The sequence below is a fragment of the Nannospalax galili genome, unplaced genomic scaffold, assembly GCF_000622305.1.
Source record: "Nannospalax galili isolate Female #2095 unplaced genomic scaffold, S.galili_v1.0 scaffold513, whole genome shotgun sequence".
Lineage (NCBI taxonomy): Eukaryota > Metazoa > Chordata > Mammalia > Rodentia > Spalacidae > Nannospalax > Nannospalax galili.
In genome coordinates, this window is record NW_008334861.1 from 2,830,471 (window position 1) to 2,844,613 (window position 14,143).

Below are 14,143 nucleotides of genomic sequence, written 5' to 3' on the forward strand. Positions count from 1 at the left end.
TTGCCTTAGAGTGTTGGACTGACACATGGAGCCCTGGAGGACATCAGCGCAAGAAAGCCATGGAACACTCATGTTGTTTTTAGTGTTAGACCCCAGGCTGCAAGGGGGACCTTAGCCAGGACCCCCTCAGGGGAACACCATTGATGAGAGGAGACCAAAGGAGGAGAAGGCAGGTTGGCTTCCATTGCTTCTGTCAGAGAATAGTAGACTTGGGCCCTCCCAAGGCGGAGCTGTCCCACACAGGCTGGGCAGGCTCAGAGCCAGGAACAGTCGCAGGCAGCCTTCAAGGGACCAAGGCTCCCTCCACCTCTACCACTCTCACCCCTGAAGCTCTCCAAGAAGGGCAGTGGGTGAACACAAATGCAGACTCTTGAAGAAACAAGCAGAATCCAGTGCATGTGTGTGTTTCAAGGAGGTCAGACTGAGGATGGCCTGAGTTCGGGATCCCAACAGGGATCCCAGCTGAGGCCCAGGGCCAGCAAAGACCCGGAGGGTACACCCAGTGTTTGCCAGGTGTGACTAGAGCATGTAGGTCTGTGTGTGCTGTAGTATACCCAGGAGAGTGCACCTAGCCCCTTTGGGAAGTGGAAGCAAGGGCTGTGTGTCTTCTTCCCCCAGGCCCAACAAGTGAGAACAAGGCCTGGAGCCCGGAGGACTGCTGCATTCAGGCACAAGCCTCCAAGCACCCCCTCCCATTTGCTGTGCCTGTGAATGCACAAAATGGGATGGGGTGCACAGCTGCATGGGCACAGGGCTCAGCCAAGGCCAGTGAGGAAACAGCCGGCCCATGGGCGGTGGGATCACCCCCTCCACAGGGAGACTCTTGGGTCTAGACAGCTTGGCAAGGCCAGCAGGGCTGAGTCACATGTGTCTGGAGCTAGAGACACGGGCGCCAGGACTGGAACATGAACGTGCCCAGCTCAGAGGGCTGCCGGGGGAGGGAGGGGGTACTTTACTTCGCCTTCTCACCACCAACCTTTCCTTACCCCAAACTGAGCCCCAGTTTCTTCCCGGCATCTGTCCCCTTCCTGGGGCCCACCTGATGGAGTGGGACGGCTTTCATGGAGAGTCAAGCGGAGCTCAGGTTTTTGGCAGGAACGAGCTGGAATTTCAGGCAGAGAAGGAGAATGGGAAAGTGGTCCTTCTCCGGACTATGGCTCTGCTGCCTCCACCCAGCCACGTGGCCAAGGACAAGCTTCATGTAAAAGTCCCCCTTGCTGCATGCCACCCTGTTCAGGCCCCCTCTACTGGCAACCCTCCACAGGGACACCCACACCCCAGCCAGAGAAGCTCTGCTTGTCAGTGCTTCTTGCTCCCTCCATCCTGATCCCAGCCATTATCTAACAAAGGTTGTTTCCTGTGCCTCCTGTATACATTCTCTCTTCTCTTCTCTCTCTTCTCTTTTCATTTCCCCCCCCCCCACCTATGTCTCATCTCAGGCAAGGTAGCGCAGAGGATGGCATGAATGTGGACGGACCTTTGTCTTCAGGGCTCACAAAAGAATCTACAAGAGTGTGCCTTTAATTGGGAGCAGATCCTCTAAGTTTCAATGGCATTAAAATAAGCTGAGTTTCTTCCAGGGAAGGGTCTCTGGCAGCAGGAGGAGGGCACGGAAAGTTTGACTTTACTTTTCTGAAAGATTTTAAGGAGGAAAGGCTCCTGTACCTTTCCTGCCATGCAACAGCTGCCTGTGTGTGCCCTGAGGCCTACGTACATGTGCACATGCAGAATCCACATGCACATGGGTACACATACACACACACACACACACACACACACACACACACACACACACACACACCCGATGTAACACACACACACACACACACACACACACACACACACACCTGATGTATCCAGACAAGGTGTGGAAGTCTCAGGATTGCGCCATGGGTTACCAAACCACTGTTCTGCCTCACACCCTGGCAGGAGTGCAAACACATGGGAGGGACTCTATGTATTGGACAAGTGACAGAGCAGTGACAGTTACACATACGTTGGTCCAGATACTTTCCTGAAGTACCTTCTAGACAGTAGCTTGAATGTTTGCTAGCCTACCTCACAGCTCCACTTCTGAGCTGGGGCAGGTGTGTGGTTGGCACAATTTCTCCCCTAGGCAAGTCAGCCACCTTCATACCTGTTCTCACCTCTGTTACTCCAATGAGTCTGTGCTCCATCTGGCTGTGAAGTCACCTTTTGTAAGTCAAATCGTGCAACTTTTCTTCTGAGAAGTCCATGGTGGTTCTCTTTCCTTCAAGGACAAAAGCTATGTTACCTCGCCACCTTGACAACTTTCTCAAGCAGGGCCTCCTGCTCTCTTCCACTTTCAGCCCCTCACTCAGCCTACTTCACCACCCTGGTCTCCCTGCTCTTTCTCAAGTTGAATCAAACTATCCTGCTTCAGGGCCTTTTCACTGGCCAGTCCTCCTTTATGAAGGGCTCTTTACTGAAGTTCTTTTTCATGGCTATCTCCTTTTCATTCATCTCTGTCCAAGTCACTTTCTCAAGGCCTTCATCTGATACTGTCAAAAGTATTGTTTCCTCTAGCTACCAGGGCCAGCCTCTTCGTTTCTGATGGAATCCCTGTTCCCTCGCTAGCAGGGGCTCAGGAACATTTGGTGAGCAAAAAATCTATTCTCCAGTCCTCCCTTGATGAGAGAAGAATCCTCAGCTGTGCAGTGCAGCTCTGAGAAAACGCTTAAGAGACAAAAAGCCCTGGGGGCCAGTGTCATGTGGTAGGAAAGAAGGGAAGAGAAGGGAAGGGAGGGGAAGGGAGGGGAGGGGAGGGGAGGGGAGGAAGAGAAGAGAGAAGAAAACCATATTCATGGGTGTTCATAGCTGCCTGAAGCAGAAAGAAGCCATGATCCACCAGCTGTAGCATATCTATGCAGTGGGCTGTTCCTTCGCAATTGACAATAGGGAAGGGAAGGGAAGGGAAGGGAAGGGAAGGGAAGGGAAGGGAAGGGAAGGGAAGGGAAGGAAAAAGGAGCAGGGAGAGTCTTCTTCCTTACCCTTGGAACTCTGGGATGGCAAAGTTATACGCCATGGTGATTATCTACCTTCTCCCTGCCCACTCGCAGAATGCACAGCTTTCGAAGGAGCCTGTGTCTTCCACATTGAGGAGAGGAGACTAGGGCACTGGGCTAGGAGGCTTGCTCCTGAGATCACAGGACCAGTTGGGCCAGAGGATATGGCTGAGCCTGACGCTCTTTCCAGCAACCCCCTCTCCAGCAACCCCCAGGCCTCATCATGGTTCCTGGAAAATCCCAGTGCCCCTCCCACCCTCCTCTCCAGACATGGCTCAAGATCATTGCTGGCCTGGGGTCCTGGCTGGCTCTGCCTGAGTAGAGTCCGAGTCTGCAAATGAGCTCTTGGGGAGGGGAGAGGGCAAGACCCAAACTTGTTGGGATCTCTGGCTCTGCTGAGCTCCTCACTACAGGCTGGTTCTGCTCTTTGGGGTCCCAGAGTTGTCTGGAGACTCTGACTAGATAGAGTAGATGGCAGAAGGACCATACCTCAGCTGTCCACCTGGGTTGGTCACTGGATTTCCAATCAAGATAAGGGTAGCCAAGCTAGGGATCCATGGGAGCTGGAGAAATGGGAGCACCCCAGGCCTTGCCCCTTCCTGCTTTGGTGGCGAAAGGGGGGTGTCTCTCCCTCCTCCAGGCTGCCTGTGCCAGAGAAACCTGGGAGCAGGCTTCCCCCCACCCACAGCCCAGTTAATGGGAACCAGATGGCAGGATGTTTAGTCAGCGCCTGGGGAGCTTCAAGAACAGGGGAAATGGGTAGGGGGCCAGGATTCCAGAATCCATCCCAGGCAGGGGGAGGGGCAGAGCCAGGGCATCTCCAGGGGGCTCAAGGACTTGGGTGAGCACCCCCCCATGCACTTCTTTGTAAAATGATGGTGTGTGGGGGAGTGGAGGGTGTTCTCTCTCTGGCTCTCCAGGATGACAGTACACTTCAGGCCTTTCAGGCCTCAGGGCTCCCCTCCCCCAGCCTCAGCGTTGCCTCCCAGGCAGAACTCTGGGCCTAGGCCATCCTCTATCACCCACAGGGGGCACAGTCAGACAGTGGCCTCATCCCTGGCTCCCAAGACAGCCAGAGTCTCTAGTCTCTATGTGGCACTGTCCCAATTTCAGGTCATAAAGCAGAGTCCTACACGGCAGAAATGGGGAGGAGACTGTGGATGGACCCTGTGTGGCTCATAGGCTGGGGACTTCTCCACAACAGTGATTCCTAGGTCCCTCCCTCCCCTATCCTAGTACATCTGCTGCTCCTCAGACCCAAGTGGGCAACTGTCAAGGAGCCCAACAAAAACCCACTTTCCAACCTCAACTCCCTCCCGTCTGCTTCACACATACATACCTCCCAGGGCCTCACACACTGTTCCATGGCGGGACAGAGACAGAGACGCTAACATGCAAATACAGACAAGGCTGTGGTCCCTGTCTGCCCCTCCCCCACTGCTTCCCCTTCTCTCCTCCATCCAGGCCTTGCCCACAATTAACTCATTTTTTCAGAATGCTTCCAAACATAAGTCAACACTGGACAGAACTGTAGGAAAAGCTTCCTCAATGCTGGCCGGGAAGAGCTGAGCCCTGTGGCCGGCTGAGCAGCATGCCAGCCCCAGCCGCCTGCCCCCTCCACCCCAGAGCTGGGTTTGGAGCTGGGATTGTGGGGATGCCAAATGCCTGGCGTCCCGGCCCAGGCACTAGAACAGGGACTGCTGACACCCCCAAGGACTGTTTCAGGGATTCGTACAGACATCCACTTCTCTGCCTCTTGCTCTGCTCCACTCTGCTTCTCCCCAGCTGTACCTTCATTTAGGCCCAGCCTCCTTTCTACCTGGTACCAACCTGACCCATAGGGCCCACAGGGTGTTGGGGAGGACAGGGACATGTGTGGTCTGGGCTTCTTGGCCAGGAATTCTGGGGGACTTATGAGTTGGGTTCACCCAGGCAGTGCCTGGTGTACACATGTTCTAATGTGGGGGGGGGAACCACAGGACACTCATGTTGCCTCCCATTCCACAGAGGCTGAGGTAGGGTTCTGGCGGAAAGAGCACTGGCAGGACTAGGAGCAGCCTTATTCCCAGGGGCCCTCAGGCTCTGCTGCCCGTGGAATAGGAGGCTTCTCAGTTACCCGCAGCAGAAACCCATGGAATTGGCTAGTTCTGTGGACACCAGAGCCTCCACTGCCCCAGGCAGCCCTGGCACCTACCCCATCTCCTGGGGACCCAAGAGGCTCCTGCTCCTCCTCTTTCCGTGCCATAAAGGTAGGCCCTGGCAGCATGTGGTTTGTATGCTGCCCTGTGGTGGACCTCATAGGCCAGCAGTGTGTGGAGACAGATGCCCAATTCATCGGGGCACTGGGTCTGGGCCAGTAGTCAGTGCAGGCCTTACAGAGAAAGCATGTGCCCTCAGATCCAGGAAAGAATCACCGTCTTTCTCCTTAGGTGGGAGCAGTGGACATTGTGGGGAGTTGGGCCCAAGACCTGGGAGCCATTTGTTTGGCAGAAGGAAGGCCTTGGTGGAGGGGGGCAGGGTGGGCAGTGGTAGCTCCCGGAGACACAGCCAGAGCCAGAAGCTCAGGCAGCAGGACTGGCACAGGCTATCCTACCATCACTCTGTGGGTTTGTGTGTCCCATCCAGTCGTGGTCACTGTTCTATCTCTTCCAGCTCATGCCCTCTGCTGGCCCACAGGGGCCATGAAGGGTGTACTGGTCCCCATCTTGATTCTTTGGGTGGGGTGCTGCTCTGGAGAGGCCCTGGCCAAGCAGGGGCTGAGCACAAGAGAGTTCATAGCCCCACCAGCACCAGCAGCTTTACCCATCGTACAGCCACCACCCAGCAGCTCTAGATCCTCCAACGGTGAGTAGCTGGCACTGGGAAGAAGAAGAGTACCTTGCTCTGCCACTGCAGTGCCCCTGGAGCTAGAGCAGAGGGGGAGAAAGCCAGTCACCTGAAGACTGCCAACTTAAGACACTCAGGCAAAACCTGAAGCAGCCACTGGCCCTCAGAGAACCATTTCTAGACAGTGAGGGGTGTTGCAGACTCTGGAAGTGTTTGTGCCCATTGTATAGGGTGGGGCAAGAATGGGTGAGGCTGGAAGAATGGACCAGGCTTTGCTGGTAGGGAGTTAATCTAGCTGCTGAAAAGCCTACTAACAGGAGAATCTTGGGAGATTGGAAATGGGGCAGAAGGTTGGCAAACAGAGCTGGGGGCTCTGGGACAAGGACTATGAGTGTGGGTTGCTGGGTGCTGTGCTTGGTGGCCCTGCCCTAGGCCTAAGGAGGCAAGAGGGGCCAGTTGAGTAGGTCTAGGCCCCCATCCCATCCCTGGAACACAGATCATTAAGAGTTTCTGGGCTGCTGGGTCAGGACAGGCCCCAGAGATTATTGCCCTTCCTTTAAGGTGGCTGACAGCCCCATAAGATAGCCTTTAGCTTAACTACCCCCCAACAAACCCTACCTCTTAGCAGATGCTGGGGCTGCCACCTCCAAAGGCTAACTGTGCCAGGTGGCAGCACCTGTTCATCGCTCCAGAGGCTGTCCCAATTAGGCATCTGCTCAGCACTGGGTAGGGGCAGAGGGGGATGCTGAGGCAATGCTCACTCCCTCTGTCTTTAGGGGGCACTGGAGAAGAGGCAATAAGGAGAGATAGGACACAAGGTCCCCTGAGCGAGTTGATTTCCTTGGCCCAGGAAAACAAAGTTCTTGTGGGCTGGGAGCCAGCCTGTATCTTGTCCAGTTGGGCTTGGAGAGCCCCCAGTGGAAGCACTACATCAGTTCTGAGAGACAGGTGGAGCAATTGGTGGTATGGGATGGCATTCTGTTCTCTCTTGCTCTCGCTCTAGCTCTCCCCTCTGGAGATGAAAGAATGACAGAGGGAGGCCTGGACAGAGAGGAAAGAAGCTAATAACTAGACTGCCATGGACACACAATAGCAGGCGAGGGCCAAACCCCTCAGCCACCAGAGCCCATACTAGCACCTTCTATAGAACCCAGCAACCCAAACAGAACTGAAGAGGAGCAGCTATACTGGCCATAGAGCTGGTCTTGGCCCACCCTCAAGGAGCAAGTTCACAGTGTCCCTGAATGAAAAGCACCTGCCAGACCAAACCTGGCCCTGAGGAAAGAATCACCCTTGGTGGTCTCAGGGCAAGCAAGGCATCTGAGCAGTGGCATGGGTAACCAGCAGGCTCAGCCCCAGGCCATAGCTTCCTCAGGAGCTGGGACAGAGAAGCCCATGGTGGAGAAGCTCAAACCCTTACAGGCTAGCAAGAACTCTGGGAACCCATAAAGGGCAGTGGTCACAGTGGAGGGCCAGGACAGAAAGGTAGGAGGTCAAGAAACCAGGAGAAGGGATCTGAAACCCAGGAGGCACTCCAAAGGTAAGGACTAGCCAGGGCAGATGTCCCCTAGGTGATATCTGCTGGGTGTGATGAGGTTACTCATGAGTGACCAAAATGGTCAAGGCCTTGTCTTTCCTCCACCAGGCACATGAGTGTCACTAGCCACTCAGGCCCTGCCCCATTCTGTGCCCAAGACAAGCATGCAGGGTAGGAGAGGAACCCTCCAAAGTTATAGCCCTTCCCAGCCTCAATCACTGGCAAACCTTTGCCCCTCGATTGGGCTCTTTTTGCTCGTGACCAGGTCAGGGCTGCTTCTGTCTTCCTCCAGGGATCTCCTGTCAATCTGGGCCAGGAGCCCTGCACCAACAGAAGGACTGGGATAGACACCAGAACAATGGCAGCAGCACCTCAGAGGCCACAGGCTGTGTGCAGAAAAAGCTAGGAAGCAGGCAAGGGCAAGGGCCTAGGCTGACAGAAATGGGCACTACAGAGCAGTTTACGCCCTCCTCGCCGGCTTTGTGTCCACTGGCCCAGACAGCTATTGCCTACCACAAGGTCAAAATGAAACATGCCCCCACCCTGGTGGATCCTGGTCTGACAACCCTTTACCTAGAAGGTGGGTAGCCCCACTCTGTCAACACCCACCAGAGCAGTAGGGATGGAAAGGGAGCAGGCCTGTACTCTTGCCCTGGCTCCCCTTCAAACCGGCCCTCAACCACTGTGGCTGCCTTCTTACTCTGCAGATGGCTGGCCTCACTGTGGGTCCTGGTTGGCAGTGGAGCAATGTCTTGCCCTGGGAGGTGAAGAGCAGCAAAGGGCAGGGGACGGGGCACTGGATATGGCTGCCCCATGTGTGTACAGACAACAAAATTGCCAAGATTCTGGCCCACACGTTCCTGGGACTGCCCAACCTGGAGTGGCTGGATCTGAGCAAGAACAAACTAGAGAGCCAAGGCCCGCACCCACATGCCTTCGAGTCATGCTGCAGTCCTTCTACCAACTATCCAGGACCTGGATGGGGTCTTACATGTCTCAGATGGCCCAAGAGGTTCGTTGCTCTGCATTGGTCCACAGTGGCAGGCTGCTAGGGTTCAGGTCTGGAGGACACTGCAGGGTGGCTCCTGTGATTTGGGGTGCATGGAACAGACCCCTGGACTCCTCTATGTAGTAGATGTCCCCAACAGGCCTAGGTCCGATGGCAGCTAGGAGCCACAGTGCAGTCAGACGGGGGGTGTTCCTTGCCTAGGATGGGCCTGGAGTCATGCCCAGGAAGGCTTGTGCTCTGACCAACAATAGCTAGACCCCAGCCTGCCTCCTTTCCCCCAACCCCCCACCAGAATCTGAAGCAGCTAAAGCAGCTCAATCTGGATGGAGATTTGCTGTCCACGGTGCCAGCCTTACCCTCTTCCCTGCAAGAGCTCAAACTCAATGACAGTCTCCTGCAGAGCCCGCAGCACAGCAACTTCCAGAGTGCGGGCAAGGGGATTGAGGGCAAGAGGGTTGAAAGGCAGGAGGAATGGGTGGTGGGATGAAGAATGAGGGAGGCACAGGTGAGGAAGCACCAGTCAGCCCTCTGCCAGGCCCACAGGGCTCAGCCAGCTGTTGACAATAGAGGCAGAAGGAAACCAGTTACCTAATGGGGACATCACCCCACTGACCTTCTAGCCCTTGCACAACCTGCTTTACCTGAGACTGGACCAAAACTGACTGAGGACCATCCCACCTGGCCTACCAGCCTCCCTGCAGGAGAACAGGCCACCCCTAGGATGAGGAGGTGATATCCTGGTAAACAAATGACCTGAGCATCTGCTGACAGATATCATGCAGCTCATTCCGGAATTTTTATCATGAAATTCACAGGGCTTCCCAGCCTGTGGGCCTCTCCTTGGTCTAAGCCAAACTTCTCCAATGTCCAGATTTACCTCTTGGACTGTTCTGCATCCAGTGGGTGTCCCTGAATATATCAGTTACTTTTCCCATTGCTGTGACAAAATTCCTGACAAGAATTAACTGAAGGCAATAAAGATTCTTTTTGCTCATGGTTTGAGGGGATGGAGTCCATCGTAGCAGGGAAGACATGATAGAGAGTATGAGGCAGCTGGTCACATTGTGTCCCATGTCTGCAGTCAGGAAGCACTCAGCTGGCTTTCTCCTTTTTCCCTCTGTATTCAATTTAGGACCCAAGCCCATAGCTTGGTGCCACCCACATTTAGGCCAGGTCCTTAGTTAAGCCTCTCTGGAAACACCCTCAGAGACACAGCCAGAGGTCTGCCTCACTAATGGCCTAGGTCTTCTTAATACAATCAAGACACAATCTAAAAGAACCATCACACTGAGTAAAGCCCACTCCATCCAGGAAAAGTCTGGCCTCACTGGTGGTGCTTTCTGGGGATATGAGTTGTAGGGTTCAGAGGAGCCATGGCCAAGTCAGCAGGTTCTCCCAGGATCCTTGGAACAGACTCCCATGGGCCTGAGTGGCAGTAATGATGGCACCTAAGTCCCACAGATGGAGCAGCGGGCCTTCCTCATGACCCCTGACTCCTGGCCCTACGAGCTGCACCTGCACAGTAACTTCCTTCAAGAGGTGACAGAGATTGTGCTGAATGGTATCCATAACCTCAGTGTGCTGCTGCTTAGCAACAACCGGCTGCAGGAGGACCGGCTAGCACCTGGGGCGTGGATCAACCTGCTGTGTGCACCCTGGGGGACCATTAACGCAATAAGTGTGTGGAGGACAGTGAGGAAGGGCCCCTAAAGCACAGTCAGGCAGGAAATCAGAGAGGACAGCGTGGAGCCAGGCAACTCCAGAGAGATGGCAGAAGGCCTAGGTGCCAGCAGACGCTCTGTGGAGAGGGCCTGGTCTTAGGAGGTTGATCAGGTCACCATACTCTCTTCCTAGGGCTCAAAGAAGCTTGGGCCCTGTCACCACCTGCTCCTCCAAGCTCTTACAAGTTTCTAAGGCCTGCCCCACACCCCTTACCATGAATGGCTCCCTCCCACAGCCATGCCCATGCCTGCCCTGCTGGCACCCAGGAAGCCCATGTTGAGCTGCGGTGACAGGCAAAGCTGACCCAGTGCTGGGTTTAGCTATGAGGTGACAACAACAGAAAGGAACATGGAAAGGAGGGGCAGGGCAGAGCAGAGATGTGTGTCCTGGGGTTATCACAAAGCCCCACAACTGGGTGTCCTAGCACAACAGAAGCCTGAAATCTGGGTGTGAGGGAGCATGGTCCCTCAGAAGTTTCTAGAACAGAATCTTCCCTTTCTTCTCCAGCTTCCAGTTTCTCCCCTGCCTCCCCAGTGACCTTTGTGGTCGCGGCACTCTGGTCTGTGCTTCTGTGTCCTCATGGCCTCCTCCCCTGTGCGTTTCCCTCTATCCTCTCTCCCTTCTGTCTGTTATGTGGGTTTAGGACCCACCTCAATAACCCAGGACCACCTCATCTCAACACCCTATTCTCACCGCATCTCTAAAGCCCCTTTAGACACATAAAGTCAGCATCAAAGGGACTAAGTAGGCATACTTTTTGGCTACCACTCACCCCACTACAAGAAGGGCCTAGGATAACTCCCCTGGTCTGGTTTGGATAGATGGTTGGGGTTGGCACTTAGAGATTTCTTACCATGACAAAGATCAGAGGGGACAGGGTTAAACAGGCAGGACCCAGTTCTGGGAAAAATAGAGCAGACTAAGGGAGGCTGGGGGACAACAGACAAGAGGCTCATGAGGGTCTGCTGACCACCAAGACGGGACTGGCTGGAGTAGGAGTGGAGTCTCACTCACCAGACAGTCCCACTCACTATTCCCAGGACCAGAATCTCCCGCCCTGTGTCTTCTTGTTCCAGGAAAAAGTTACCAGGACGTTTGGGTTTAATTATTCCTTTTTCCTCTCCCCTTCTTGCCAAGGGGGCAAAAGAAAGCAGACAGCAGCCTGGGAGGGGCCACCCAGCTGCGTTCCACTCCCCTCTTCCCCCACTGCCGCGGGGCCTGGGCAGGGGGCTGGCGGCCAGTCAAGCACAGGCTCAGCCCCTGCCTCTCCTTGACTGCAGACACTGCGGTCTTCCCTTTGCTGGCAGAAAACATGGGGACTGCAGCGTGCAGGGGCAGGAGACAGGGGAACTGCCCCAATGCCTTGCCCCACTTACAAGCACTGGGAGAAGGGGGGTATCACTAAAAGAAGCCATTTTCCCTGCTCTGACCATTCTTGGCATTACCACCCTCTGTTCTTACAGATTTGGAGGGACCAGGCCTTGGAGTCAAGGAGTCAGGGATCCACCACAGACTAACAGGGGGCTTATGGTGGCCCAACAGAAAGTGGCAAGGTGAGCTTCACTATTAGTTTAGCCTTCCTGCATCCCTCTTCCCTGCTGGATGCCCAGAACTCTTGCTAGTTACCTGATTTGCTTTTCTCTGCCATCTGACTGCTGCAAAGAGGATAAGACTGGCTGGAGCAGGTTAAGAAGAGTGGGACAGACACCAAGAGAATGCTCTTATGCCTAGGACAAACAGGGGAAGGGGGCAGATTTTGGTGGAATTTTTTTTTTGAAACACGGTCTCCCTGTAGCCCCAGCAGACCTGGACCTCACTATGTACACCAGGCTGGCCTCAATTTCACAGAGATCCACCTGCCTCTGCCTCCCAAGTGCTGGAATTAAAGGCATGTACCACCACACCCAGCTATGATTTTTTTTTATTTTGTGTATATGAATGTTTTGCCTGCATATAAGTGCACCATGTGAGTGCAATACCGGCAGAGGCCAGAAGAGGGCATCAGATCCCCTGGAACTGGTGTTACAGATGGTTGTTAGCCACCATGTGGGTGCTGGGAACTGAGCCTGGGTCCTTTGCAAGAGCAGCCAGGCCAATGCTCTAAATCACTGAACCATCTCTACAGCCCCCAGATTTTAGGAACTGTTAGGGTGCCAGGCCCAAGAGCCTAGGAGACCCTATGACAGAGGAAGAAGGAGTAAGAGAAGAGACCACTGTCTCTACAATAAGGGCTGGTGTGACTAGCCCAACAGGAAGAAGGAAGGCCTCACTCAGGCCCCCTCTTCAGGATCTTTGGGGGCAGAGGGGAACAAAGAAGCTACACAGGTCCTGGCTGACTCAGGAGTCCTATGCGCCCCTGCTTAGAAGAGCTCAAGGTGGCAGCTGCCATGTAGGGACACGACCTCATTTTTCTCTGAGGAGTGGGCCCAGGGCTTCTCTTGGGTATGGCGCTCCAGTCTCTGGAGCTCCCATGGTAGCTGGGCTGGGTACACTGGAACCACTCAAGCCTCCAGCTCTCTTTGTGCCTATATGCTCCACCTTACAGGAAGCTGGAGACCCTTGACCCACGACCTGCTGGTACATGTGCCTTCCTTCCTACCACAGAGCCTGAGGTGCCTGATACTGTGTCACAACCTCATTGAGTGCATCCCAAACTACATACTTGCACATGTGAAGCCTGGTCTGGAGTTCCTACACCCGTCCCACAACAGGCTACATGCTGAGGGCATCCACAGAGTGTCCTTCTTGGGCCTGCACACCTCCCTGGCAGAGTTGCTGCTGGATCACAATCACTTGTAGGCCATCCCACATGGCCTCCTGGGGCTCAAGGGTCTGCAGGTGCTGCGTCTGAGCCACAATAAGATCAGGTAGGGCTGCCTGTCCACCTACATCCATCTCTACCCCTAGTCAGGAGGAAGAGGCACCCTGCCCACAGGCCTCAGAGGTCTGGGAGAAGCTATGGGCAAGAGTGAGAGAATCATTCCCTTTCCTGCTCAGGATGGAGCACTGTGCCTGTGGCTGACAAGCCCACGCAGCCAAGGTATAGGGCTTTGGATAGCTGGATCTGGATAGGGGATGGGCAGAGGGAAGGTGGGTCTCTGGCCCAGAGCAGCAAGGGCTAGGGCTGGCAGCCAAGTGCTGAGCACTGAGTTCAGAGGGGAAGGAGGCCACCCAGTCCTCCTCCCAAGCTCTGTGTTGTGTGCCTGAATCTTACTGCTCTTCTCTCTCAACCATGGGGCTTTTTGTCTCTTTTTGCATGCTGCTTGACCTTCTTTTCTGGGTTCTTCTCTTCCCTGCTCCACCTTGCCGCCTCTTTCCTGGACACGTGCCCCTGAATTCCATCTGTGATACACGTGTGGCCCAGGATTCCAACCTTATTGCCATACAGCTGGACAACAACCTCATTGACCTGCGCCGCATCCCACCTACGGCCTTCTGAATTCGAGCCCACCACAGTGTGGTCCTTCAGCCTCAGCAGAAAGAGGAAGGCTCCTAGTCCTACCCTACCTACTTTCCCTTCCCCAGTACTTATTGGTTGGGGTACACCCAAGCCAAGCTCCACTTAATCTTTGCACCACTGGGGAAAAGTTTTAAATGCCCCTACTTCTTGGGATATACCTACTTCCCATGATTGATGGAGGCCATTTTACTCAGCAAATGACCCAGTGGAAGCAAGGGGTGGGGCAGCACTGGCTTGTAATTGACTGTAATAAATGGATCTTGTTCAAACTTTGTGTGTCTTAGATTTAAGCTGCATGCACTAAGAGCTCTGGCTCTCTTTGCCAAGAGTCCCTAGCCACAATCTCAATGCTGTTTCATCAGGAAAGGGCTCAGAGGCCTGTTGCCCACAGCAATTCTAAAAGCCTCCCTAGCTTCCTGTCCTCACCAGGGTCCTGAACCCTTGTAGCTAACCCCCGCCCTTGCTCCAGGAACCATCTATAGCTGAAGCCTCTTCTCTACTAGGTGTTCCTATCCTCAGCCAGGAAAGGCCCACAGAGATGGTATTTGGCTGCTGGTACAGGT

At 54.6% G+C, this 14,143-nt stretch overlaps 1 protein-coding gene across 9 annotated transcripts in view; it reads left to right on the top strand.

Annotated features, from left to right (window-relative positions):
* Positions 1-13,834, top strand: part of LOC115069685 — a 16,852-nt gene extending 3,018 nt beyond the window's left edge. The window contains exons 2-9 of one of the 9 annotated variants that reach the window (XR_003848924.1): positions 2,599-2,735; positions 5,034-5,275; positions 5,679-5,870; positions 7,682-7,969; positions 8,097-8,401; positions 11,584-11,673; positions 12,666-12,987; positions 13,485-13,834. Coding sequence is in view for 3 of the 9 variants with exons in the window: in XM_029561827.1 (XP_029417687.1) it covers positions 5,158-5,275; positions 5,679-5,870; positions 7,682-7,969; positions 8,097-8,401; positions 11,584-11,637 (957 nt within the window). In the remaining 6 variants the exon portion in view is untranslated. Of the gene's footprint in view, positions 1-2,598; positions 2,736-4,081; positions 4,849-5,033; positions 5,276-5,678; positions 5,871-7,681; positions 7,970-8,096; positions 8,402-9,018; positions 9,367-11,583; positions 11,674-12,665 lie in introns of those variants that run through there. The other 8 variants (XR_003848927.1, XR_003848926.1, XR_003848925.1 and 5 more) reach the window with 8 other exon arrangements.
* Positions 13,835-14,143: the final 309 nt, after the last annotated feature.